Raw genomic sequence first — 25,029 nt, 5'->3', positions numbered from 1 at the left:
AGTTTGCGCCATGTTGCTGCAAAGTTGATCCCAAGGTCTTGAATTTCATGCAAAATAGGGACTGCGTTGATATCGCCAAAGACATGATTTCCAAGGCTAAATCTGACATCCATTAAACGCATCATTACTGGAAACAAGACGTGGGTTTATGAGTTCGAAACGTACTCCAGATACCAGCCGAATAAGTGGAGAGCTCCGAAGTTCAGCCAATTATATTAATAAAAACTATTATTTGGGAATATGCGAATTTTTGACTAAGAACGACACGAATACCATCCAGCAGCCATCGAATTCACCTAAATGACACTCTGCGATTTTTTCCAGTTTGATGGAGTCAAAATTCCACTACGAGGGACTAGTTTTAACAGCTAAATGAAAATAATGGAAAAATCGAAGATGGAGAGCCAAGAAATGTTTCCAGAGCTACATAAATCAAACGCTACCATAAGTGCGTTGCAGTTGATGGACAGTACTTCGAAGATGATAATATCACTTTTCAAAAATAAAGTTGTATTTTGAATATATTCCGGGAACTTTTGAACCAAAGTTTTATAAAAGGGAACCCTCGTATGTTTACCATCTCTAGATGAAAAAATATGGCTCAGCCAGAATGAGTAAAAATTGAAGGAATTGGTTTAACTCAATGCAAACCGCTTAGGTCGCTAGGATTATAACGCCTGTTAAGGAGAAGAAAAATGTTGGGAATTATTCTCCGTTTCGAGTTGAAAATGAGAGTTTACGGTATTTTTTATTATATATTTTATTATATAATCTTGAGTTGAATTACTATGGGTGCAATTGAGAAGCTTAGCGCAAATAATAAATTTCTTCAACTGTAGCCATAAGACATAAATCTTAATAAATATTTTTTTGCCAAATTTTATTTCAAATCAATATTAAATATCTATTCTTTTAGTTGCTTAACTGGCTGTTAAATAGATTAATATTTCAAGCATGCAAAATTCATGTGGATTTCACAATTGCAGTCGTCCCATTGTAAACTATTCGCAAATAATTGCAAGCAATGCTGGCTGCCTTTATAATTATCTGGTTGACCTTTTGCCCAATGAGTATAATTGAATGCCGGCCCGTCTAAGTCCCAATGCCATGTTTTCATATCTACTAATTGATTGCCGGCTGTCCAATAGTTAAGGTTTTGCAAATCTACAAAAGCATAATTTTATAAAAGTGTAAAAGATTTAAAGTCGGATTTTTTACTTTTTCGTTTAATAAAATCCTCAAATTCTTTCTGGATTTCTGCTGAGTCCAAAACCAAAAGTTTCCAATTGTTACGTTGGCAGTATACATTTGTGCCATACCAATTCATCTGGAATGTTTGTGAAATTTTCTATACCTCGCCTAAAATAAATATGAAATTCTCCTACCTTTTCTGTACCCAAATGAAATTTCTCTGGTGGCGTCGTCGTCACAGTTGTTCGAACTGTTGTCGGCCCAGTTGGCTCTGTAAGTGCAGGAGATACGAAATATTTAAACACAATAAAAAACCTTTCGAATTTCGTTCTGATCCTACTTATAGGGGGTCCAATGAAGGCTGCCACCAACTGGATACGCCATGTCACCGTAAATACTGCTAGCAGCAGCACAAACTTTGTAAATCGTTGCATTTCTCAAACTGGAATTTAATCCGAAACTAAAATTATTTGCAAATTTACGTTTTTATATAGGAGATTTCAGAAAAAATTCGCCAAAACTCGTTTACATTATCGCTATCTTAGTTTTCATTAAACATTTGTTGCAGCAAGTGATAATTTTTTAATTAACAATATACCAACGCTCTTTAATTCACACATCAAACGTGGGTTGGGGCGTAGTTTCTGTTCAAAAAGTGCCATCAATTTGTCATAATTCGAAAATGGTTAAATTGTTCATTGATATATTTTTCCTTCAAAGTGGATTTAATTTGAATTAACAATAAAAAAAGAAGTTGTCTGTAAAGTCGGTTTACTGACGATAGTTTAACGTGACAACGTCATAAGAAAATATTGATGGAATGGTTGCATTTTTCAAAACAAAATTTTTATTTTATTTGTTTGATAGATATTTTGTATGGATATAGAGGAGGAGGTAAATGGAATTGCAATGGAATAGGTCAAGTTACATTTACACAAACGTGAAAAATGACGAAACATTTATCAAATTCATGAAAGATATCTTCAATTTCGATTGTGCATCAGACGTTAATAAGTCAACAACACTAAGAGGCACCATCATCGATTTGACTTTTTCAAGACACATTACACTCGAAACACCCCCTTTCATTTCCTACTTTTCCTATCATCGTCTTATTCTCAACAGAGAAATGGTTCATTACCATGCACACAGGAAGAAGGCATATGCAAATACAAATGCAAATAAATATACATATGTACATATATAATATATGCTCACTCAAGTAGGAGAGAGCCAGATGTCGAACGTTGCCGAACGCGGGGGCGGATTGTGCTCTTTTTCGTTCATTCCGCGCTTTCAATTGCAGTTCAAGCTAGGTAACGGCCATTGAGCAAGATAACGACGAATGAGCAATATAACGACGATTGAGCAAGATAACGACACATTTTTTCGTGCGTGCAGCCGGCTAAATCGAATTATAAGACATTATCACGTCAAAAATTCTTTTCATAGCCGAATTTGGAAACTTATTTACTACTTGGCTCGGGGGAAGGAATTCGGAGTGCACTAGCACCTTGATCAAAAAGTTCTCGAAATATATTCAGAAAAATTAAAATACAAGTCAAAAATGAAATTATTTCCCATCAACTGCAACGCACCTATGCCAGCGTTTCGTCGAGCCCTCGAAACATTTGTGGAGCTCTAGTTTCGGAGCTCTCCTTTCGGCTGTTAAAACTAGTTCCCCGTAGTGGTTTTGTGACTCGATCAAACAGAAAAAATCGCAGGAAGCCCAATCAGGTGAATTCGATTGCTGCTGGATGGTATTTGTTTCGTGGCCAAAAATTCACTGAAAATTATAGCACTTTACGACGGTTATCACCTTTACAACAACTCCGCGTAAATCCAAATCATTAAATATAATGTCCTGAACGGATCCATAAGCAGTATTAAGTCCTCTGCCACTACGTTCGTCATCCTCATTGGCTCACGATCTTTAGCGTTCATCCCACTCATAAACGGCCGTTTTCTTTAAAGTATCATTACCGAAACAGTTACTAAGCATTTCTTAGGCTTTCGCTCCTTTAAATTTATTTTTAACCCAAAATTTGATACAAACTCGTACTGTAAAAAATCGAAAAGTGCAGAGGTACAAGAAATGGCGATACAGTTTTCATAGGAATGTTAATCACCGACGTGCCAACCTAACCTGTTGACTTAGAGCGTCACCTGGCTGTTTTTCCGGGAACTTGTTAATCAAGGTGGTAAGCCTTAGCAATGATTTTTATTTTAAATCCACTCTGCCGTAACTTTTTGGGTTTTGAGTTTTGACTGCTGGTTTATAGCGGAATTTTAACATTTTATCTTCGAGCTATATTCTAGTTTGTCAATTTGTTTCTTAAGGAGCGTTAGTGAGACTAAAGATCTCGGAATAATTTTCTACAAAATATTAATTTTTGATAAGCATGTCAATTATTTTAACTCGAAGTCCTATTCCGTAGTAGGTTTGGTAAGTTCTGTGATCCATATACCTTTTCTATACTTCATTTGCTCGGCCACATCTTGAATACGCTGCTTTATAAAGGGGGGCAAAAAATTAATCGGGTGGCGCAAAATTAACCATTCAACTTTTTACTAAAAAAAACAATTATTTTGAATGACGGAAATCTTTATTGTCTAGCTCACAAGTGTCAAATATGATTGCCGTAGGACGATATTTGCAAATATTATAAATATTTTCATAATTGATTAATTTTGCGCCTCCTGTTATAAAGGCCCATCAATCAACTCATAATCATAAACCGTATATCGTTCTAGTTCATTGCTCAAAATGCCTTAAGTCTCTTGAGAAACGTAGGTCTGTCCCAAAAAACAAATTATAAAATATATAGAATGAATAATTTCTAATGTTCTACAACTTCTATTGCGTAAGTTACTTCCGTTCTATGAGGACAAAGTGAGAAGTATAGTAATTACTCATCTCCTATCAGTCGATCTATTCGTGTATTCAATACTATAAAGTATAGATAGTTTGATTTATTTTACTTGCAATCAGAAGGCTTTTGGGATTTCTTTAAAAATGTTTCTAAGGATTTTCTCAGAAATATCGTACATTTATTACATGCGTCAAGAAAAAAATTATAAAAATTCAGCGGGATTGCTTTGCAATTTCAAACTTACAATTTATTAAATTAAAGTTTGATAAGCCACAAAACAGCATATCAATATTTTTAAGAAACCATCTGATTCGAATGAAATGTTTGTGGAATTTTTCTAATTTTTGTATTGTATAAAGTTTGAATCTTGTTGATCTTTCAGCGCATCCATACTGGCATATTTTTAGACCTCACCTTGCTCTCCAAAATGGACCAGGTGGAATAGTCCATCGGATTTGCGTCTGCTGAATTCGAAAGCCATTGTGTGGACGAAATGAAGTGTGGAACATGATTTTTTAACCATTCTTGGTTCACGCGAGCTTTATGAGATGGTGCCGAGTCCTGTTGGGACGTCCATGGTCTACGACCGAAATGTTTGCGTGTCCACGGCTCTAAAGCAGCTTCTAAAACATTTTCCCGATAATAAGTCGCATTCACTTTGACACCAGGCTCGATACAAACGATTGAAGATCGTCCATCAGCGGTCACTGCGGCCCAAACCATTACTTGCGATGGGAAATTGCTTCGAGTGGCCATACGTAGGCTCAAATTCTCGTATAAGCGTTCGGTCAAGTAAACATGATCGTTTTGAGTCTTTATGAACTGCTCAATTGGGACATTTTATTCATCAGAAACGCAATGTTAGGAAATTCGCCACATTCGTGCAAGCGCAACAACTCCTTTGCTCTTTCGCACCGAACTTTGTTTTGCTGGGGTGAAAGATCGTGGATTTTTGGAACTTGTAAGTCTTGACCTTGAGCCCATTTTTCAATATGCGTCAAATGCTGTCTTGTGATATTTTTAGTTCTTTGGCCATTTTTCTTCCACTTCGACGTGGGTTTCGTTCAAGCCGAGCCTTCACTTTCCGAACCATTTCTGGCTTTGTTGCGGTTTTGTTTGGTCCATCTCCATAGCGTTTTGCAATGCTATCAGTATCATTGTAACGTTTTATAGTGCGGTACACAAACATTTTATTCACTTTGAGGTGACTGAGCTCACGAACAATGGCTGGTTGTGATTTTCCAGCCAAATACCTATAATGCAATCACACTATTACGTTTGAATTCCATCATAGAGAAAAAAATTCAACAAAACTGAGATGAAATGCCTTTGATGGCTTATAAACAATATATTGAACTGTCATTAGAACAATTTTGACCTTAATGTCATGAGCTGTTTTACAGTGAAGTTGGTAACACTTCACCCTGTAGTATAAATTACCCATCTACATTTTTTATGCTGCATTAGACGAAATTTGAAAGTGACTGCTTCTCCCTAAAGAAAGAAATTTTGCCTTTACATTTCAAAAATTATATGTTGGTAAGTGTTTTATTCAAAGTAATTCATTTTAAAGGCGCGAGCACCAGCTAGCATCTATATAAATATATTTTGAAGTGCAAGTATTTAGCTAATTGTCCTAAGAATTCAAGTAATTTGAAAATGCCATTCTGAAATTGGCAACCAAGAGGTTTACAAGTTCTCCCAAAAAAAAACAAAAATGTGTCTAATATTAAAGGTTTGAGAGCAACAGTGCTTGAGATGAAGATATTGACTATTGAATATTTGTATATGCATGCACGTGCGCATGTGTTTATGTCACGATAGCTGTCGCCGACATCATTTGCAGAAACGCAATGTGGAAAAAGTTTTCTCATTCAATTCTATGCAGGCGAATGCTTTTTTCCGACTATTCGAAAATCTTTCTGCCGCAATTGCTTGTTTCCTTAGCACGCACACACACTAAATACATAGCAATCAAGCGAAAAATGCTGCATTTTATTTGTAAAAGTTTTATTCAATATATAGTTGTTGTAAATATTCTTAGTTGCTGCTGCTTGTTGTTGTTGTAGTCATTGCACGCCAATGTTGTAATTGAATTTCGTTTAGCGACCCCGCACACACACACGCACACAAGCGCTTACCCGGTGGTATGTCACTCACATATGCTTGTCTCCACGCTTAGCTTATCCTTAGCGGCAGCAAAGTAATGGAATAAAAATCTTTGCAATCGAAAGAAGTACGAGTATGTATTAAAGAAGTTGGCAACGCGACGTGCTCATATGTTGCCTGCCGACACTGCAGGCATAAAGTTTTCGTAGCCCACTCTGCTTTTTTCCTGATACACATTGTTTTCTTTTATTCTCTTTGAACTTCAAGCAAAATGAGTTGAGTTAAGGGGCGGTGTGAAGTGGCGCACGCAGAGGCGCTTTAAAAAGGGGCGCGTGTAAGTGGAAAGGTGTCCTTCGGCAATAAATTTGCAGTCGAGCGTTATAGTGGCCACCGACCGGATTGAATCGAGTGAACTGGTATTTGCTTTTCTTTCTTTAACCTTCTTCAGTGCGACGGCCGGTTGAGGTTAAGTGCTTTGCACACAGTACCACGAACTTTACGTAAGCAATGACACAAAAAAAGAAAACAACTCCGCAATGAACGCACTTTCACTCTTTTTTCCAAAGAATTGCAAATTTCGTTTTTTTTTCTTCTTTCATTTATTTGCTTCTTATCCATTTGCTTTTTTCTTGTCATCTCCCCGTTTTTTGGTTCCTTATTTTTGTTTGCTATCTGCGTCGTCTGCGGTTTGTTAACCATCGCTGAATTGTTGTCATTGGCATATGCAATGCGCGCGCAATGTGCAATCGTGCATTAAATTGCCAGGGCGTATGAGTTACCAAAAAATGCATGTATGAGGCGACGCACAGTATAATTTACTCGTATTGGCAGTGGTCAAAAATAATAAATGTGCTCCGATTTCGATGAAATTGGTATGCGCGTTACTTTCACAAAGCAAACTGCCAGGTCTACGCCTCTTGTGAACGAAAACGTTAAATGTGGCCCAATTTACGGCTTGCACATTTATCTTAATTCGGAAAGTATAAATTTAGAAAAATTGGTCAAATTGGCTTACAGAAATGCCCTCTTCTCATATGAAGAAAGTGGTATATACATTTAAAAAAAAAAGGTACAGCTATTACGCTAAATTTAGTTGGAAAATAACCGTGATTTACTTTACCACTTTTAAGTTGGCGTCTGTATATTAAAATATTATTTTAACATTACTTTTAAATTTCTTGTTTCATTAAAATAATTACACCCTGTCTGATATTTGTCATATGCCATTCTGTGACAGATAGGTCCGTGTCGCTATAAATAGCCACAATTTACTTACAAAAATTGATGTACTCTGAAATTGTTTCGCAATAAGTTGCTCTTCTCAATAGTTTCAACGGAGAAGTCACTCGCAGGAATTCACCATTTCGGATTTCGGCGCCACATAACATAGAAAGAGTCTAGGAACCTTAAGCAGGAAGAAATTACGGGTAAATCAAAAACATGGACACTTCGATAGGTTTCATGGCCACTTGGGTATCTTAGACATGAAAATGATAATAGTGCAATGAAAACAGCATTCAAACCATTAAAAAAATTAAATATCTAAGAAAATATCAAATATTTATATTTCTAAAATAATAAATTTTAATTGTTTATCTATAACCTTCAATACAAACTCAGGGAATATTTACAATGCTGTTTGTGAGCTCGGGAATTATTCTTCTATCTGCAGCTATTCTTCGCCTGCAGCTTCGTTGAATTCAAATACTGCTCCCTTTGACACTGATAGAACCCTAGACAGATAAAAGACAGATGGTGCCCGATTTGGCGAATAAGGTGAACATGATATTATACTGGGCTACAAGCCCTTTGATGGACAAAGTGAACTGAGCTTACGTGTATTCTTGCTCTATTGACATTTCTGGCGAAACAAATACTAACTCTAATGTGGATGAAGGCTTTGGCTATAATCATTCGTTTACAGCTATATTCTATATTCGATAAGAACATACATTATTCAATAAGAAAAGATTTGTTCAGGAAACAGTTTTCTCGATTTTATTGCGTGTCCAGACACGTGAATGCCAGCGCCGACGACAAGAAGCTTTTTTGGAGGAATGCATGTAGGTAGTAATGTAAAAATAATAGTGACTTGGAGGTCAAACCTCCAAGCTCACGTGGGCAAAGCGTAGTAAAATAAGACGTAAATTTATACAAAGTTTACTTTTACTCAATTAAACGCCTGATGAGTCCATTTCTTCTATTTAAGAATTTATTATGATTATATTTTGCTTAGGTAAGCACTTGTCTTATTTATGCCTCTCACAAACAATCTAAAAATTTTATATTGCTAAAACCACGAGACGAGCGTACTAACATAAAAAATAATAATAATCGAAAGTCGAATGTACGTGGCCCACGAAAATTAAAAACTCACTTTATTTTTTTAACAAACCTTTTGGCGAAACTTCACAACTTCCCGATCGGTTTTAAGGGGCAGCTCCTCCAGCACTTTCAAATCTTCCTTTTTTTTTGGCTTTAAAAATTTTAAATCCAAAGAGTATCTCAATGTTTTAAGCTTAACAGAAAGTCAAAAAAGTCCCTAAAAATTCAGTGAAGTGCTTAGCGTAGAACGAATGCTAAGTAAAAACGCAAACTTTAATCGCGTTTTTCTCGAAATATGTTTTTTTCCGCGCTGTCGAACATAACTCAAAAAATAATCAAGACATCAACTAAAAATTTCAGAGGAATATTCCTTGCATGGACTCAAATTTTATATTAATTATAACTAAAACTATTGTTTTCATCATTTTTCATTAAAAATACGTCAGTGCAAGGCGGAATATTATTTTAATGAAAAATTTGTGTCTGGTTGGAGCCACGTTTGAGCAGCAGTGGCGCCCCCATTTTTTTTTTATTTTTATTTCAAACAAAATTAATGAATATTAATATGTAATTTATTTTAAGACAATAAATACTGTCAGTTTTTCGCAAAAAGTGATTGAAAAACTCGTTGTTTGGAAGAGATGCCCCCTTAAATTTAAAAATTAATTCACATAATATAATATAATCGTGGATTAAGTGAAGCAATTTTTTTGTTTTAATATCAGACTGGCAATTTCCGCTAATAACTTCTATTTGTAACATATACGAGGGTGGATTGATAAGTCTTTAGAATTGCGACATCTATCGGTCATTAATTTACTTAATTATGTGATCGTTAAAAGTGAACTGTCGAAAGCGAGCTGTCAAAATTTCATAACATATGGTCAAATGGTACTTTTTTGAGAATTATTTTTGCAAAACACTATTGTATTTTTATTAAAAATGGAAAAAAGTGAACTTCGTGCTGTTATAAAGTACTTTCATTTGAAAGGTTTAAACCAGAAACAAATTATTGAGAAGTTGCAGACAGTATTAGGGGAATATGCACCCTCAAATGCAACAGTTTACAATTGGGTAAACGAGTTTAAACGTGGTCGGATAAGCACCAAAGATGAGCCACGCTCTGGGAGGCCAAAAGAGGTAACGACTCCAGAAACGGTGGAAAAAGTGTACAAAATTGTCACACAAGATGGATGAATTAAATTGAGAGAGATTGCTGACATTGTGAACATTAGTTATGAACGTGTGCATAACATAATACATGATGAATTGGGTATGAAAAAGCTTTCAGCAAGATGGGTGCCGCGTTTGCTAACTCCTCTGCAAAAAATGAACCGAATGTCGACTTCAAAAGTTGGTTTAGACATGTTTAACAGAAATCCATCGGAATTTTTGCGTCGTTTCATAACGATGGATGAAACGTGGATCCACCACTATACACCAGAGTCTAAAGAACAGTCCAAACAATGGGTAGAACGTGGCTCAAGTGCTCCAAAGAAGGCAAAGGTCGTTGCATCAGCTGGTAAGGTTATGGCATCTAATTTTTGGGATGCACAAGGTATAATTTTCATAGATTATCTTGAAAAGGGTAAAACCATCACAGCTGAATATTATTCATCTTTGTTGGATACATTGAACCAAAATATTAAGCGAAAACGGCCACATTTGAAGAAGAAGAAAATCCTCTTTCATCATGATAACGCTCCTTCACATTCATCTTGGAAAACGCAGGAAAAAATAAATGAGTTAGGCTATGAATTGCTCCCTCATCCGCCATATTCGCCAGATTTAGCTCCCAGTGACTTTTTCCTTTTTCCAAAAATGAAAAAATGGTAAAGTTATAGCTGAAACAAATGCTTATTTTGAAGGTTTTGAAAAAACTTATTTTAGAGAAGGAATAAATATGCCAGAAAAGCGTTGGAAAAAATGTATTGACTTAAAAAGAGATTCTGTTGAAAAATAAATCAATTTTTTGTTAAAAAACCAATGTCTAGTTTTTCATTCTAAAGACTTATCAATCCACCCTCGTAGACATTTATTTATATACAAAAATATGGGCATATATGAAATATGTATATTAACATTATCCATGAAATATGTTACTTACATATTAAATAAAATTTGGTTTTTAAGCCATTCGCAGTTTGTTTCCATTTAAAGAAAACCATACTTTTTTTCTACCACTTCTACCAAAACGGATTTAATTTTTCCACTTTCTTCACCTTCTTAAATGCAACCTTTTATAAAGGTGTACCAAAAATCGAATGCCACAAGTGAGCAAACCTTTAGTAATTGAATCTTGAATAGCCTTACGGCATTATTCTGTCGTTTGGCGCATGCGTACTTTTTCTACTATTTTTTACTATAATGAGCGTCAATTTCTTTACTTAATAACCAGAATTGGTAATATTATATAAAATTAATGACTTATAATTATTATTATTAATATGAGGAGATTTCTCACTACCACCTGAAAGATCTCTTACGCCCTCTTTATGTATTCAGGGAAATTCTCTGAGCCCAACTTCCTCAATAAATTTTAGTATTTTTCCTTTTCTATGGAATTTTGTTTCCTGCTATAGTAAAACATATTTACTGCTGATTTGATAATTTTCCAAGCCTTTGCTACCTTTCCATTTGAATCGTTGCTCTGGTAACGGAATGAATAAAATGTAAAAAGAAAAGTTTTAGTTCTAAGCCACCACTGATAGCAGGATGCTTAAGTACAACACCTACTAAAGCTCTAAATACGTTGCTTCACTTGTTCCCTATCGATCTGGCTGGCAAAGCGATTGCAGCGATAGCAGCAACACGCATGAATGCCATATCGAAATGGAAAAAGTATCTTGGCCATTCGGCCATACTGAACAGGATCACTGTTATCTTTTCCGACATAGACTATCATGTAAGTCTTCCATCACCACCCTTGCTATTCTCCTGTTCACTCCCAACCAAGGAAGAATGGAAGACAAATCTTACAGAAATCGATGGCCCTCTGATTATATATACAGATGGTCCAAAACAAGACGATAAAGTGGGATTTGGAATCTTTTCCAATTCCCCTCACATCAATCTATCATTTAGATTACCCGACTACTGTAGTGTATTCCAAGCGCAAGTATGGGCTATCTGGTAAGCTGCGAAAACTATCTTAGAAAAGAGAATATCACTAGAGGATCTCCGCTTTTCCACTGACAGGCAAGCGGCCGTTCGAGCACTCAGCTCCTCTTATACCCACTCAGATGTGGTTCGATCCTGTATCTTATCTCTTAACGAGATAAGTGTTCAGAATTCTGTCCAAGTTATCTGGATACCGGGTCACAGTGGATTCGAAGGTAACTGCAAAGTTGATGACCTCGCGAGAGCTGGAGCTGCGCAACCAAATGTTAGTAACTTACCCACAATCCACATTTCGCTCCCAACATGTAAAATGACCATTGATCGAGAATTTCACAACATTGCGAGTGGAAACTACTTGCGATACGACCAGACAAATCTGGCCATCCTACAATCTGAAACAGACAAGAACCCTTATAAGTCTTTCGAAACACGAACTAAGGCATATAATATCTCTTATCACCGGCCACTGCCTTTTTGGCACTCACGCACGTCAGCTCGGGATTCCTCAAAACGACCTGTGCAGATACTGCAAGGACGAAGATGAGGAAGCATCGAGCAGGCATTTGCTGTGCAGTTGTCCCGGCCTAGCCAGAAGTCGACTCGCTCTTCTAGGCTCTCCAACAATTGACAATCTTTCAGTACTCTCGGACCTGAAAATCGAATCTCTCATTAAATTCTCGAAACGAATTGATATCTTGGACCAAAATCTATAGTCAAAATCTCGGTTGGGTGGGGGAAATTATATAATATAATGAGCTCTAGGGCAACACAACGGACCCAACTAGCGATCTATGTGGTACTCCGATGCGGGATCACCCTTAAACCAACCAACCAAACCACCAATTTAAATATGTATTGCTTACCGCATATAAAGGGAGCAAAATAGATCATGCAGGTCGCAGTGCCAAATTTCCTCATAATAATAATCCAATATTTTCAATATTTCTCAGTTGAAGATATTTTAATTAAGCCCCCTTTTAATTTTTTTTCCACATTGGTTTTTATTCTTTTCGCTACCATCGGTGCTACACTGTGCAGCAAGCCATTTTTCCATTGCAATTGTGTTTGTAATGTGAACGATTTTTTTGTTTTTTTGTTTGGTTGTGAAATCGAAAAGCTCGGTTCGCCGACAGTTCAATTTGCAGATTAGTTGGCACGCAAATGGCGAGTGGTTTCATTTCGATTTTAGCGAAGTGTGAGTAATTAACCTTTTTGGTTGAAAGGCCTAAAAGGGAGATTACAGTCGCTCAATATTAAAACTTGTTGTGTGAAAAATGGAGAAATGAATTTACACAGAGTCAACTGACTTTGGAAAACTTGGAGAATTTTAATAAGGTTAAAAGAGACAAGAAAATACATTTTTGTTCGTGATATTCGCTATAGTAATGTACCAAGAATGACAGAATACAAAAGCGTCTTCCCATTTGGTGGGACGTCAGTACGGCGAATAGACATTATTTCCTTTAAAAACTGCTCCAGTTTTTTAAGATGAAACTAAAATTGTTACAAACATTTTATTTTATTTCAAATTGCCGTTTGAGATCGGTTAATGAGACTATGGGCTTGGGTGTTTTTTTCGTTGCAAAGTTCATTTTCACTAATCATATTAATTATATCATTGCAAAATCACAGCACACACTTAGCATTTTTGAGGCATAATAGTTCAGAAACTTCAAGCCCTTATACCCGTAAGTTGCTCTTTTAAAGACAATTTGGCGAATTCTTACAAAAATGCAAAAAGAAAATATTAGTTTGGAGAAAAAAAATTCATTATTTTCTCGGTAGATGGCTATAGCGATCTATATGTATGTCGTAAATCGGTGAAACACCAAATTAAGAAAAAAAAAAGAAAAACATTTTTCTAATAGCGGTCGCCCCTCAGCAGGCAATGGCAAACCTCCGAGTGTATTTCTGCCATGAAAAAGCTCCTCATAAAAATATTTGCCGTTCGGAGTCGGCTTGAAACTGTAGGTCCCTCCATTTGTGGAACAACATCAAGACGCACACCACAAATAGGAGGAGGAGCTCGGCCAAACACCCAAAAAAGAGTGTTCGTGCCAATTATATATAGGTATATATAATATATATATATATGTACATATAAAATAGTGCACTACCTATTGGTGTGTTATCGTCGATAAACTATCGATCTATAATTGAAATTTTAAATTTATTTTTACCTTAAAACTTTTTATGAAATTAACAAAAATCCTACGTTGTGTTAAGAAATATATTAATAAAATATATTTCAATTCAATTATACCTTGTTTCACACAATTGTAATGAGTAACCAAATTATTTTTACCACTGATCACATAAGAGCAATGCGGTCGGGGAATCCCCGGATTTTATTGTGTTCTGTACGTGAAACAATTGAATTGATATCGGCTCAGTTGATTGTTTACTATCCTCTAGCTTACTTACTTTTTAATTCATTTTAAGTAAATATAAAATATTTAAATCTATGTCGAGGTTGCTTAAATAATGGATTCACCTCTGAAAAAAAGCAGTATTTCAGGAGATTGAAACTAACTTCCGTTGATGTCAAATTTCAGTAGAGTTGGTATTACTGGTTTAATTATTATTCATCTAAAAATTTTAAGTCCACAGCTGGCCTCTTGTGCACCTCTCAGATTGAAATTTAGGATCCGCCCCTGATGGAGTTAGCGACTTTTGATATTGGCCCTAGAGACTCAGATGATACCATACAGGGGGAGGAGGGGAGAAGAGAAGGAAAGGAACCAGACAGGTGGAAAAAAAGGAAGAAAGGACTTGGAATTAGAGAATAACGACCAACAGTGGCTATTTACGTTTGTTTTAGCCGCTTCAAGCTTCTGATGAATTTCCCCAGATGCGTGATATTTAAATCCGCAATATTCGCAGGTGTAGCGAAAAAGTAAGAGCCCAGATGTCTAAATGTTTGCCCGTCGAGAGCATGGCAGCTGAGAATAAGGTGCTGAGATGATTCCACCTCGTCTTCCAGACAGCCCAAAGCAATTCCAAGTCTCACCGCATGGACACCTAACGGACAATGTCCGGTAAGGATACCTATCAAATTCGAGAGCTGCGGCATTGTTAGCCTTACAAGTTCCTTCGAGCGCCCCGATCTACCTGTGGGCATATGGATCTCACGACTTTGCACCTTTGCGCACTATCCTTAACAGTGGCACACAAAAATTTTCTAGTGCAGTTTAATGGAAAGCAATGGCGCCTGGAAGAAAAAACCTCTCGTGCGATTTTGGAATATGATAATTAAATATGCATAAGTAGCAACTACTTTTAGAAACTACAATACAAACAACGGTACTACTGCGATCCAATAGTGCATACTCGTATATGTACATAAATATTATTATTATATTAAAAATTTGTAAGTATGCCGAATTTACTAATATTAATGAAACACTTTGTTTAGCACTTCAAAATTAAAGTCTCGTGGTGTGTGGTGGAAACAGGGACTGAAAATCAATGCAATATTATATAAAAATTTATAAACATCTACATATACATATGTGTACCAATATCCGCACTCCCTTAAACATTTTTCTCACTTTTGTAGCCGAATTGCCGCGAAGCCTCAGCTGCGCATATCCTGTGAAGTATGACATCAAATATTAAGATTCAACTTGTCATATGTGGCACCCGCTGTTTTTGCCATTATTTGCGCCTTATCATAGCGCAAAATTTATGTGTTTTTCCTTCACTTTTTTTTACTTTTGCGTACGTTTGAATTTATTTGCTTAAATTTGTTTATTATTATTTTATTCGCATCAAAGTCGACTTCATTGCCTTCATTCGAACCTTTAATAAATAACAACAACTCATGCTGCTGCTTTCTTTCGGAAAAAGTTTGAAGTTAATATATTAGTCCAGCATTGGCCAAAACAAATACCAGGGGTACCACCCTAGTGTGCCTTCAATACTTATCTTAATAATATTATATATTTACCTGGCGGGTCGATTTAAAAATCGCTCATTGCTCTGTGAAAATCGTATTCTAGGGATCAAAATAAGAAACTTTGCCGAAGGAACCATACCTCTAAAACAATTTGGCTCGAACGAAAAATCCCACTTTGACCCATTTAGAGTGCTCCAATCGAGTCCAAATGTATGACCGACCCCCACTAACTTTGGACGGCCGATCCACCCATGCCAGTGGCACACCCCCTGGAACTCCCCTGGGGGTTCCCCATACAATCATTTCAAAATATCACCATTTTTGGCCTTTACATGAGAAAAGAAACTAAAAAGTTCGACCCAAATGGGGGGACATCAGAATTCGTTTTAGAGGTATGGTTCCTTCGGCAAAATTTCTTATTTTGATCCCTAGAATATGATTTTCACAGAGCAATGAGCGATTTTTAAAGCGACCCGCCCTAATATATATATATATTCTTAGAACGAATGATTGTACACTTGATAACTATAATATTCGTCGTTTCAAGTTCTTACCACATATTTCGAAATAAAACTAAACAAATTATATGTTCATAACTGGTACATGTTTTTCCGCACTTTGTTCTCCTCAAGTTTTCAACACATATTTGAATTAGAAATATATATATAATTGGTGTGTACCCTCTTTTTGGGTATTTGGTCGAGCAAATGGAGGGGCCTACAGTTTAAGCCGACTCCGAATGGCAGATATTTCTTATGAGCAGCGTTTTCATGGCAAAAAATCACTCGGAGCTTTTCCATTGAATACCGAGGGGCGACCGCTATTAGAAAAAAACTTTTTATTCATTTTGGTGTTTCACGGAGCTTTGAACCTACGTCTTCCGAATGGTAGTTACGCACCAATCCATTCGATCACGGCGGCCGAAATCACTACATGATTTGGAGTAAAAATGAAGTTCCTGAAAATAGGGGCATCCTTAATATGTGTAATAGGTGTACATATTTTTCAATATATACATATTTTAAAATAAAAAAAAAAAAATCATGAAAATAAGAACAACCCGAACCGCAAATAAAAACTAGTTTATATTTATCAAGACACATTTTGGAATAAATAACAATGTTCACAAAAATAAGGGCCCCATAATATTTGTAAAATCTTTATATATTTTTCTCCACATGATTTGGATTAAAAATAAAGTTCCGAAAATAAGAACACCCCTAATATGTGTAATAGTAGTACATACTTTTCAACACATAAATGTTTTAAAATAAAAAATAATTCATAAAAATAATAACACCCCTAATACCTGTGCATACTTTTGTCCTATAAATTACTGCCAACCTTTTAACACATATTTTCAGCTAAAATAATGTTCGTAAAATAAGGGCATCCCTAGTATATATATTGTCTTAGTTCAGTTATTTATGTTCTACTACTATTTGCGCTCTTTATATATCCACTATATTTCACAAAAATGTAACTTCTAAATAAATATGTATAATCCGAAAACAGATTTGTTGCTTCACAGGTATAAAAAATATATTCAATTTTGATTTTCCCTATTTTTCCCAATAGATTTGCCTTAACAATGGGATTCCTTAACCACCATTTTTATAAATTTTCTTTGATCCTAATATAAGGCAGCAAATTTCAAGTGGCCCTTCTTGCCTAATCATTATAAATAACTACAATAGAACGAAATAAGATAAAATATAGTAACGGTAAATTTACTTTCAAAAGGTCAACGCAAATGCTTTGCATACTAAGTATATAGTTAAATGCCTGCCTTACTGTCCATCTGTATCTCCTTTTTACGGTCATTCAGCTTTTTACGAAAAAACTCATCGATATGCGGGAACGTAAGGACTTGATATATAAATATACATATGTGTGTGTGTATTCTGTAAGTATGTAATATTCAAGCGAAGCACTAAGCAAGTGGATCAAATTAGATTGACTGAGCACATTGTGCGCGGATCATTTGTTGTCCAAAAAATAGCATCGATGGATAGCAGGCCAAATGTGCCATTGATGCAAAGAAGAAAACAGCAAAATGGCAAAAAAAAAATTGAAAAAGCCGAACAAAATATTGAACTTTGGAGCATAGAGAGCAGGACACTTAGTACAGACGGGTAACAGCTGTCGTATAAAAGTAATGCGGGAGATGTATTTAAATAAATCAAAGCAATAAAAGTTTATCGTTTTGGGATATTTGGTTGAATGTGCCCAGTTATTGAAATTTAATGGCGATAGTTTAAAGTTGCCTTATTTATTTCCATATTTTGAAACTTTTGTTTTGTTTCGGATATTTCAGCTGGCTAGTAAGGAAAAAGTAAGATTCCTTCAATATTTATGAAAGATATTTGCTATTTGCTTTTGCTAAAACGATTTGGTAATGACAAAAGAAGAAGTTGCATACCCGTTCTGCTCAAAGCCGGCGTGGTACTTCAAAAGACTGGATTGGTTTTTAACGCTCTGAAATATTTTTCTGAGTACCTAATAGTAAAATAACAGAAAGGCGAAGAACAGAACAGAACCCTAAGAAGAGGCCAGAGTCATAACAAAGTCCTAGGAGGAGTGCTGCTGACATGTATCGCGAAATTTACTTTCACCTTGAAAAACATATAAAGAAAAGAAACTTTTGCACTTCGATTGCCGTGAGTTATACTTCTTTGACTAGTAAGAAATCATTACCTACTTACGGCAACGCAGAATAAAATTTGCTCTCAAACGTCTCTTGAACTTAAAGTCGGTCCATATACTTATTCGGTTATCCAATAAGTTTTGCAGGTCCGTAAGAGAAGGAGTTGCTACTAGCCAAAAAATAAATTTTTTTTTGTCATGTTGGTACACTTTTCGCATTAACGTATGTGAAGTTTGATTTCTATCTGTCAATTCACTCTTTGTTTATAAGCCATTTAGTATTGACATGTTCTACAATTTAAAAAATCAAGTATCGCGCAGTGATGGAGTTTTTACTTTTGGGAGGTTTAAAAGCAAAGAAAAGTTACGAACAAATGTTCAAAGTATATAAAGACTTTTCGCCATCAATTAGTACAGTAGAAAGATGGGCTGGGGAACTTAAACTTGGCCGTACAAGCCTTAAAGACGATCCACGCCTAGGACGTCCAAACAGCAAAAACATCTGAAATTGTCGGATACAGAATATCGTATTGGAAAATCGTCGAAGGAGTTAAAGAGTTTTAATAGAAGCGATAGGCATCTCATTGGTCAGTGTAAGCAATATTTTGATAGAAGTATTGGGTTTCAGAAAGCTGTATGCACAATGGGTGACGCATTCGCTGGAACAAAACACATTCGAATGCTACTTTCTCAGCAACATCTAGAGCGTTTTCGAAAGGATAAAGTGAATTGTGTACGTCTATTCGTCACTATGGATGAACCTTGAAAGTATGATCCTAAATCAAAACAAAGGATAAAGAGTTGTCTGAACCTGGTTCTTCGGCTCCGAAACGAATACATGTCAAGGAAGTATCAGCATCAGTTTTTTGGGATTCGAAAGGAATTTTGTTTGCGAACTTCTTGCAAGGTAGTAAAACAATAAATTATGAATATTATTGTATCCTTCTAGAACAGCTGAAGGAAAAAAATCGTGAAAAAATACCTAGTTTGCAAGAGACCCGTGTCTCAAAAGTATTTTGACAATCACTAAAATCCATAAATTAAAGTCTGAATTGTTGGAGTATCCACCGTATTCACCTCTAGCGGCTCCCATCCATTTCTAGACCTAAAAAAAGCATGCTTGGAAAGCGGTGTTAATCAAATGATGATGCCAAAAATTGGAATTTCGTTGCAACAAATGTATTGATTTCAGGGAGACTATACTGAATAATAAAGTGTATTTCGAACGATAAAATTATGTTTGTCTTATCTAACCTCAAAACTTATTGAACAACCTAGAACATGCATATTTTGTTGAACGAAAAGAAAACTAAAAAAATATAGTTGGTCCAGATGGTAGTAAAAACGTGATGGGCAGTAAGACTTCAGTATTTTTCTTGAGTATTTTTGAGCATCAGTACATTTACCTTCAAATCGTTCCAGAAGAATGTCCACCGTGGCCTTCACTGTTTGGCAATTGGCGCCATTCGACTAAAGTCAGATGGCGTCCACATTCATATAAGCAAATTTGGAATAAAAAAAATTGGTTATCATCGCGCTGTTGTGCCCGCACATAACAGTAAATGTATCATCAATTTCGTCTTCGAAAAAGTACGAAGCATTAACGTCACCGGCCCAGAATCCACAACAAGCAGTGACTTTTTATGAATAGATTCCAAATAGGTGGATTCCAATCTCGTATGGGATAGAGTCGTGTCATACAAGTGTACGGCAATTTTGCTTTAAAACATAGTTATTCAACTGAAAAACAATACCCCTCGATTTTTCGACTAAAATTTGGGACCTGTTCCAAAGCCCAGTCAACGAACAAACGATGTGGTCTTCAACTAAGAACTTCTAGATCAGTTGACTCTTATGAGGCTTGAGTTCCGCCCTTCCAGCGCAAAATTCGCTAAGCTTAAGTCTGCAAAGGCTGCATTCTTATGCATGGCAAGTACTTGACTGAATCTGGTTCTCTTTTACACTTTCACAGGCTTTTCAACCGATCTGGTTCTCTCCGAACCAGTAAAATCCCGTGTACCTGTTGCATACGCCGACAGAGCCATACATCTTACGCACCGCATTAAAGAACAGAAATGATGAGAAATTGGAGATATTTTTGTTTTTAGAGGTCGAGACAATAGTGGGTGCTGTTTTTCAATTTCCTACCGAGTCTAAAGTGGCACTTGTTGACAAAAGTTATTCTTCACATAATCTTAAGACTGACAGTTTTATGTCCTCCAAGAGGCAGGTTTCTACAGCTAGCCAGAACTCTTGATATAATGGAGAAGATTTATGGGACTTAGGTTGGCGCACTGCCCCAGGCTGTCGAAGAAAGGAGCACCCAGTGACCTTAGTCGTCTAGCTGTCAAACCTGGACATTTACAGAGAAAATGTTCTACAGCCTCCTTCGTTGAAAGGTCCCCACAGCTTCTGCAATGGAAGTGTTAAATGTTAGCTCTAGCATTTCCGCGTGTGTCCAGTGTCCGGCAAACACAGCTACGAGTTTGGAAATTGAATCGCGAGGAGTCCAAACGACTTTCTGAGTAATTTGTATATCGTATTGGGGCCAAAGGGTTTTCGAAATAGCACATGAAGAAATGGAGCTCCATCTTTTCTGTGCTTTCCTGAGAAATAATTTGTGCAGTACCCATTTAACAACTGTCAGGGGATGCCGATGACCGGGTAGGAGGTCTCTGAGGCCAATTCAGTCCCCTTCCTGGCAAGCTCATCAGCAATTTCATATCCTGGAACCCAGATCAGAGAAATGTTACCAGCACACCCAAAAGATTTGCTCTCCACCTTACAGTAGTTTACTAATTTCGTTCTGCACCATGGCGCCGTCAGAGCCTTAATCGCGGCTTGACTGTCGGAGAAAATGTTAATATCTCCCTCGCTCCCGCGTACCCCAAGCATTTTGCATGCCTGTTGGATCGCAAAGACTTCTGCTTGAAAAACACTAGCAATGTTCGGCAGTTTAAAGAAGATAGATAAATTGGCTGATTTAGAGAAAACCCCTTCTCCATCTTGGAACCGTCAGTAAAGACAGAGGTGCAAGCTTCGGTGCAGATTTTCCCCTGGATCAAATCCCGTCCTCAAACTCTAGTTTGCGCATAGAGAGATTTGTTCGAAGTTCGGAGAAATACGGTGTTAACTGCCCGGAAATGCTACCATGTCCCTTGAGAGATGTCCCTCCAGAGGCCAATCTCCTTTAACCTGATTGCACTTTGGGCTGCGATGGAAATTACGGAAGAGTCGTTGGGAAGTAAGTGCGAAAGGGCATTCAGGGCAGCACTGGGGCAAGTTTTACATGCTCCGGTGATGCCAATGCATGCAGTCCTTTGCACCCTCCCGAGTATAGTGTTATTACAGCCCTTCCAAAGACCTTCCCACCAAGCTAAGCATCCATAGGTTAGAATTGACAAAACCACTGCGTTGTACATCCACAGCACGACCTGTGGCTTGATTTCCCATTTTTTATCGAACATAGATTTGCAGGAGTAGAAGGCTATACTGGCCTTCTTTACCCGATTTTCAATGTGTAGCTTCCAATGGAGTTTGGAGTCAAGTATCACTCCAAGATACCTAACTTCCGATGAGAGCGGGAGAACGTGGTTGTTTAATTTGGGAAGACGAAAGGGTGGAGGTTTATATTTTCTGGTAAATAGCACCAGCTTCGTTTTGTCAGAGTTGACTCGGAGGCCGCAAGTGGCAGCCCAGCGACTGCGTACAGCCTGACTTTTCCAAAATCTCAGCCATGACTGAGGGAAACGGTCCTGATACCATCAGGACCAAATCATTGGGGTATGGTACTACCTTAACCCCACCCTTATTTAGCATTATCAGAACTTCGTCAATAGCAACTAGCTAAAGTAGGGGCGGGAAAATACCCATCACCTACCCCGTATATTTAAAAAAAAGGGGTTTAAGGGGGGGTAGAGGGGGTATTCTACTTTCTAAAAGTGAAAACCTCACTTGTCGGCGACTTGTAGTTTTTAAGTTATTTGATTTTAAAAATTGTAAAATTGACCAAGAATCCTCCTATTTTGGTTACTACAACCAGCCGAAGTGCTGCCAGACACCGTATAAAGAAACAATTTTAGAAGATAATAAATGAATATACCTACAAAAATTTACAAATCATTTCTATATTATGTACGTCTATTCATATATATATATATATATATATATATATATTATATATAGGTATATTTATGGATATATGTATATATATTATTTATCGCGCGATTTTTAATTCCAAATTTTCACTATATTATGAATATATGATATATATTCTTTTTTATATATTAAATATCTATATATAAAAAAGAATAGTTAAAAAATTTTAACTTTTCTTAAACGAAACCTAAGAAGCAAGAAATATGTAAAAACTGTAAAAGACTAAATGAATAAAAAGACAGAATGTTATGGTTTGTAACTGTATTTGATGACATCAATCAGCTTTTCAAAAGGATCATCGTTATTTTTATTTTACTTGCGCCAAAGATACTCTACAATAATATCCGCGAAGTTGCTTGGATTGTTATAGTTATCCTTTTGAAAGAACCGTTTTACCACCCTCCATTGAGATTCTATCCTCTGTATATGAATACCATCGCTCGTCACAAACGGATTGTCCGGGTCGCTGTGGTTTACTTTTAGGTGCTCATACCCATGATCGCGAAGGCAGTCGTATGCTTTCCAGTAATCCGCAACATGCTTTTTAATCAAAGGTATGAGCACCTCCGCCGAACGCACGTTGTCCGGACATACCTCCAGCCTTAAATCTTCGCTGCCGTTCTCTATCATACCGAGAACCCAATAGCCTTCCACTCTTCTCCCTAAATTAACAACAGAAATATTTTAATTAATAAAATGTTTTATATTGCAGGCATACAAAATTTACCTTTATTATATTTTCTTTTGCCGAATTTGCTTTCGTCTATTTGCACGATTTTGCCCGGTCCTCCTATTTTTCCTTTGGACTCCTGCTTGTCAACCTGATATGTTACAACAGCCTCACGGCAATAACTGTACCAGTCAGTTATTGTTTCGTTAGACAAGCAGGAGCCCTCGACGAAATTTTCTTCTCTCGTCATGGCATTCGACCAGTGATGTGCATACCCATACATGATGTGAAAAATATGGGGGAGCGAAATCTTGGCATTTTCAAACCAAGTCCCGCTCGCTCTAGACACCCCAGATTTAGTTCGGCATGACGATTTTCTGCACCGAAAAATGCCCAGTGAGCTGTTGCCCCACATATGCAGTGACATCTGTGTCTTATGTTTTTGACGTGATAACGTCTTATAATTCGATTTAACAGGCTGCACGCACGAAAAAATGTGTCGTTACCTTGCTCATGTGTAGTTACCTTGCTCTTTAGTGTTACCTTGCTCATGTGTAGTTACCATGCTCATTAGTGTTACCTTGCTCATATTAGTGTGACCTTGCTCATTAGTGTTACCTTGCTCATTGCCGTTACCTTGCTCATTGCATTGAATGAACTGCAAGCGAAAGGGCGGAACGAACGACAAAGCAAACGAACGGCAACGTTCGACATCTTGCTCTCTTCTACTTAAGTGAGCGTATATATGTATGTATGTATATGCGCAAATGTACATATATAAATTCACGTAATTGTATTTGCGTATGCCTTCTTATTGATTATTATTAATTTGATTCACTTGAAGAATTTAAAATAAAACCAAGTTTGTTAATAATACCTGTTGTTTTAATGTTATAATTATTAATTTTTTTATTATATATGAAGGAAAAAATGTATGGTAATATTTACCATATACCTTATAAGATATGTTGTCTATACTAATATTATAAAGAGGAAAACTTTGTTTGTTTGTAATGAATAGGCTCAAAACTACTGGACCGATTTTAAAAATTCTTTCACCATTCGAAAGCTACATCAGCCACGAGTAACATGGATTATATTTTATTTTGGAAATAGGGCTCGAGATATAGGTCAAAACGTGGACCCGGGTAACCTTCGGATGTGTATGTACAATATGGGTATCAAATGGAAGCTGTTGGTGAATGCTTTAGTCCAGAGTATTTTTCATGCCGCTCCGTGACTAGGGTCTCGAGATAGAGACCAAAACGTGGACCCTAGAATGCGTTTGTACAATATGGATATCAAATTGAAGCTGTTGGTGAATGCTTTAGTACAGAGTATTTTTCATGCCGCTCCGTGACTGGGGTCTCGAGATATAGAACAAAACGTGGACCCGGGTAACCTTTGGTTGTGTATGTACTATATGGGTATCAAATGAAAGCTGTTGATAAGTGCTTTAATACGTGTTAATTTTCATACCTATTGATGACTAGGGTCTGGAAATATATGCCAAAACGTGGACCCGCCGTGTCTTTGCACCGAATTAAACCAAACTTACACACATTGTTAAGGAGGTATTGAAGATGGTTTCCGTATAGTTTGGATACCTATTGGTAAATAGGGTCTCGAGATATAGGTCAAAACGTGGACCCGGGTAACCTTCGGATGTGTATGTACAATATGGGTATCAAATGGAGGCTGTTGGTGAATGCTTTAGTTCAGAGTATTTCCATCCGCTCCGTGACTAGGGTCTCGAGATAGAGACCAAAACGTGGACCCTAGAATGTGTTTGTACAATATGGATATCAAATGAAAGCTGTTGATAAGTGCTTTAATACGGGGTAATTTTCATACCTATTGATGACTAGGGTCTCGAAATATATGCCAAAACGTGGACCCGCCGTGTCTTTGAACCGAATTAAACCAAACTTACACACATTGTTAAGTAGGTATTGAAGATGATTTCCGTATAGTTTGAATACCTATTGGTAGATAGGGTCTCGAGATATAGGTCAAAACGTGGACCCTGGTAACCTTCG

The 25,029-nt window shown here is 36.8% G+C and overlaps 1 protein-coding gene across 1 annotated transcript; it reads right to left on the bottom strand.

Moving 5' to 3' along the window:
* Positions 1-940: 940 nt before the first annotated feature.
* On the bottom strand, positions 941-23,391 carry LOC128864748 (uncharacterized). The gene is made up of 5 exons (XM_054104504.1): positions 23,048-23,391; positions 22,755-22,982; positions 1,386-1,462; positions 1,219-1,327; positions 941-1,164 (listed from the first exon to the last, which is right to left on the bottom strand). Exons 1-5 carry the CDS (start codon positions 23,271-23,273, stop codon positions 941-943), a joined length of 864 nt encoding a protein of 287 aa, XP_053960479.1. The 5' UTR covers positions 23,274-23,391.
* Positions 23,392-25,029: the final 1,638 nt, after the last annotated feature.

Source organism: Anastrepha ludens, chromosome 5 (genome assembly GCF_028408465.1).
Source record: "Anastrepha ludens isolate Willacy chromosome 5, idAnaLude1.1, whole genome shotgun sequence".
Classification (NCBI taxonomy): domain Eukaryota; kingdom Metazoa; phylum Arthropoda; class Insecta; order Diptera; family Tephritidae; genus Anastrepha; species Anastrepha ludens.
The sequence above is the reverse complement of the archived record's forward strand: the minus strand, read 5'-3'. Positions and strand labels throughout refer to the sequence as shown.

Coding starts and splice junctions, on each gene's coding strand:
- LOC128864748 (XM_054104504.1), bottom strand. CDS start 23,273: ATGTATGGGTATGCACATCACTGGTCGAATGCCATGACGAGAGAAGAA. Junction 1,463..22,754: donor TCCGTTTGTGACGAGCGATG/GTATTCATATAC, acceptor CTGCACTTACAG/AGCCAACTGGGCCGACAACA. Junction 1,165..1,218: donor GGATTTTATTAAACGAAAAA/GTAAAAAATCCG, acceptor ATGCTTTTGTAG/ATTTGCAAAACCTTAACTAT.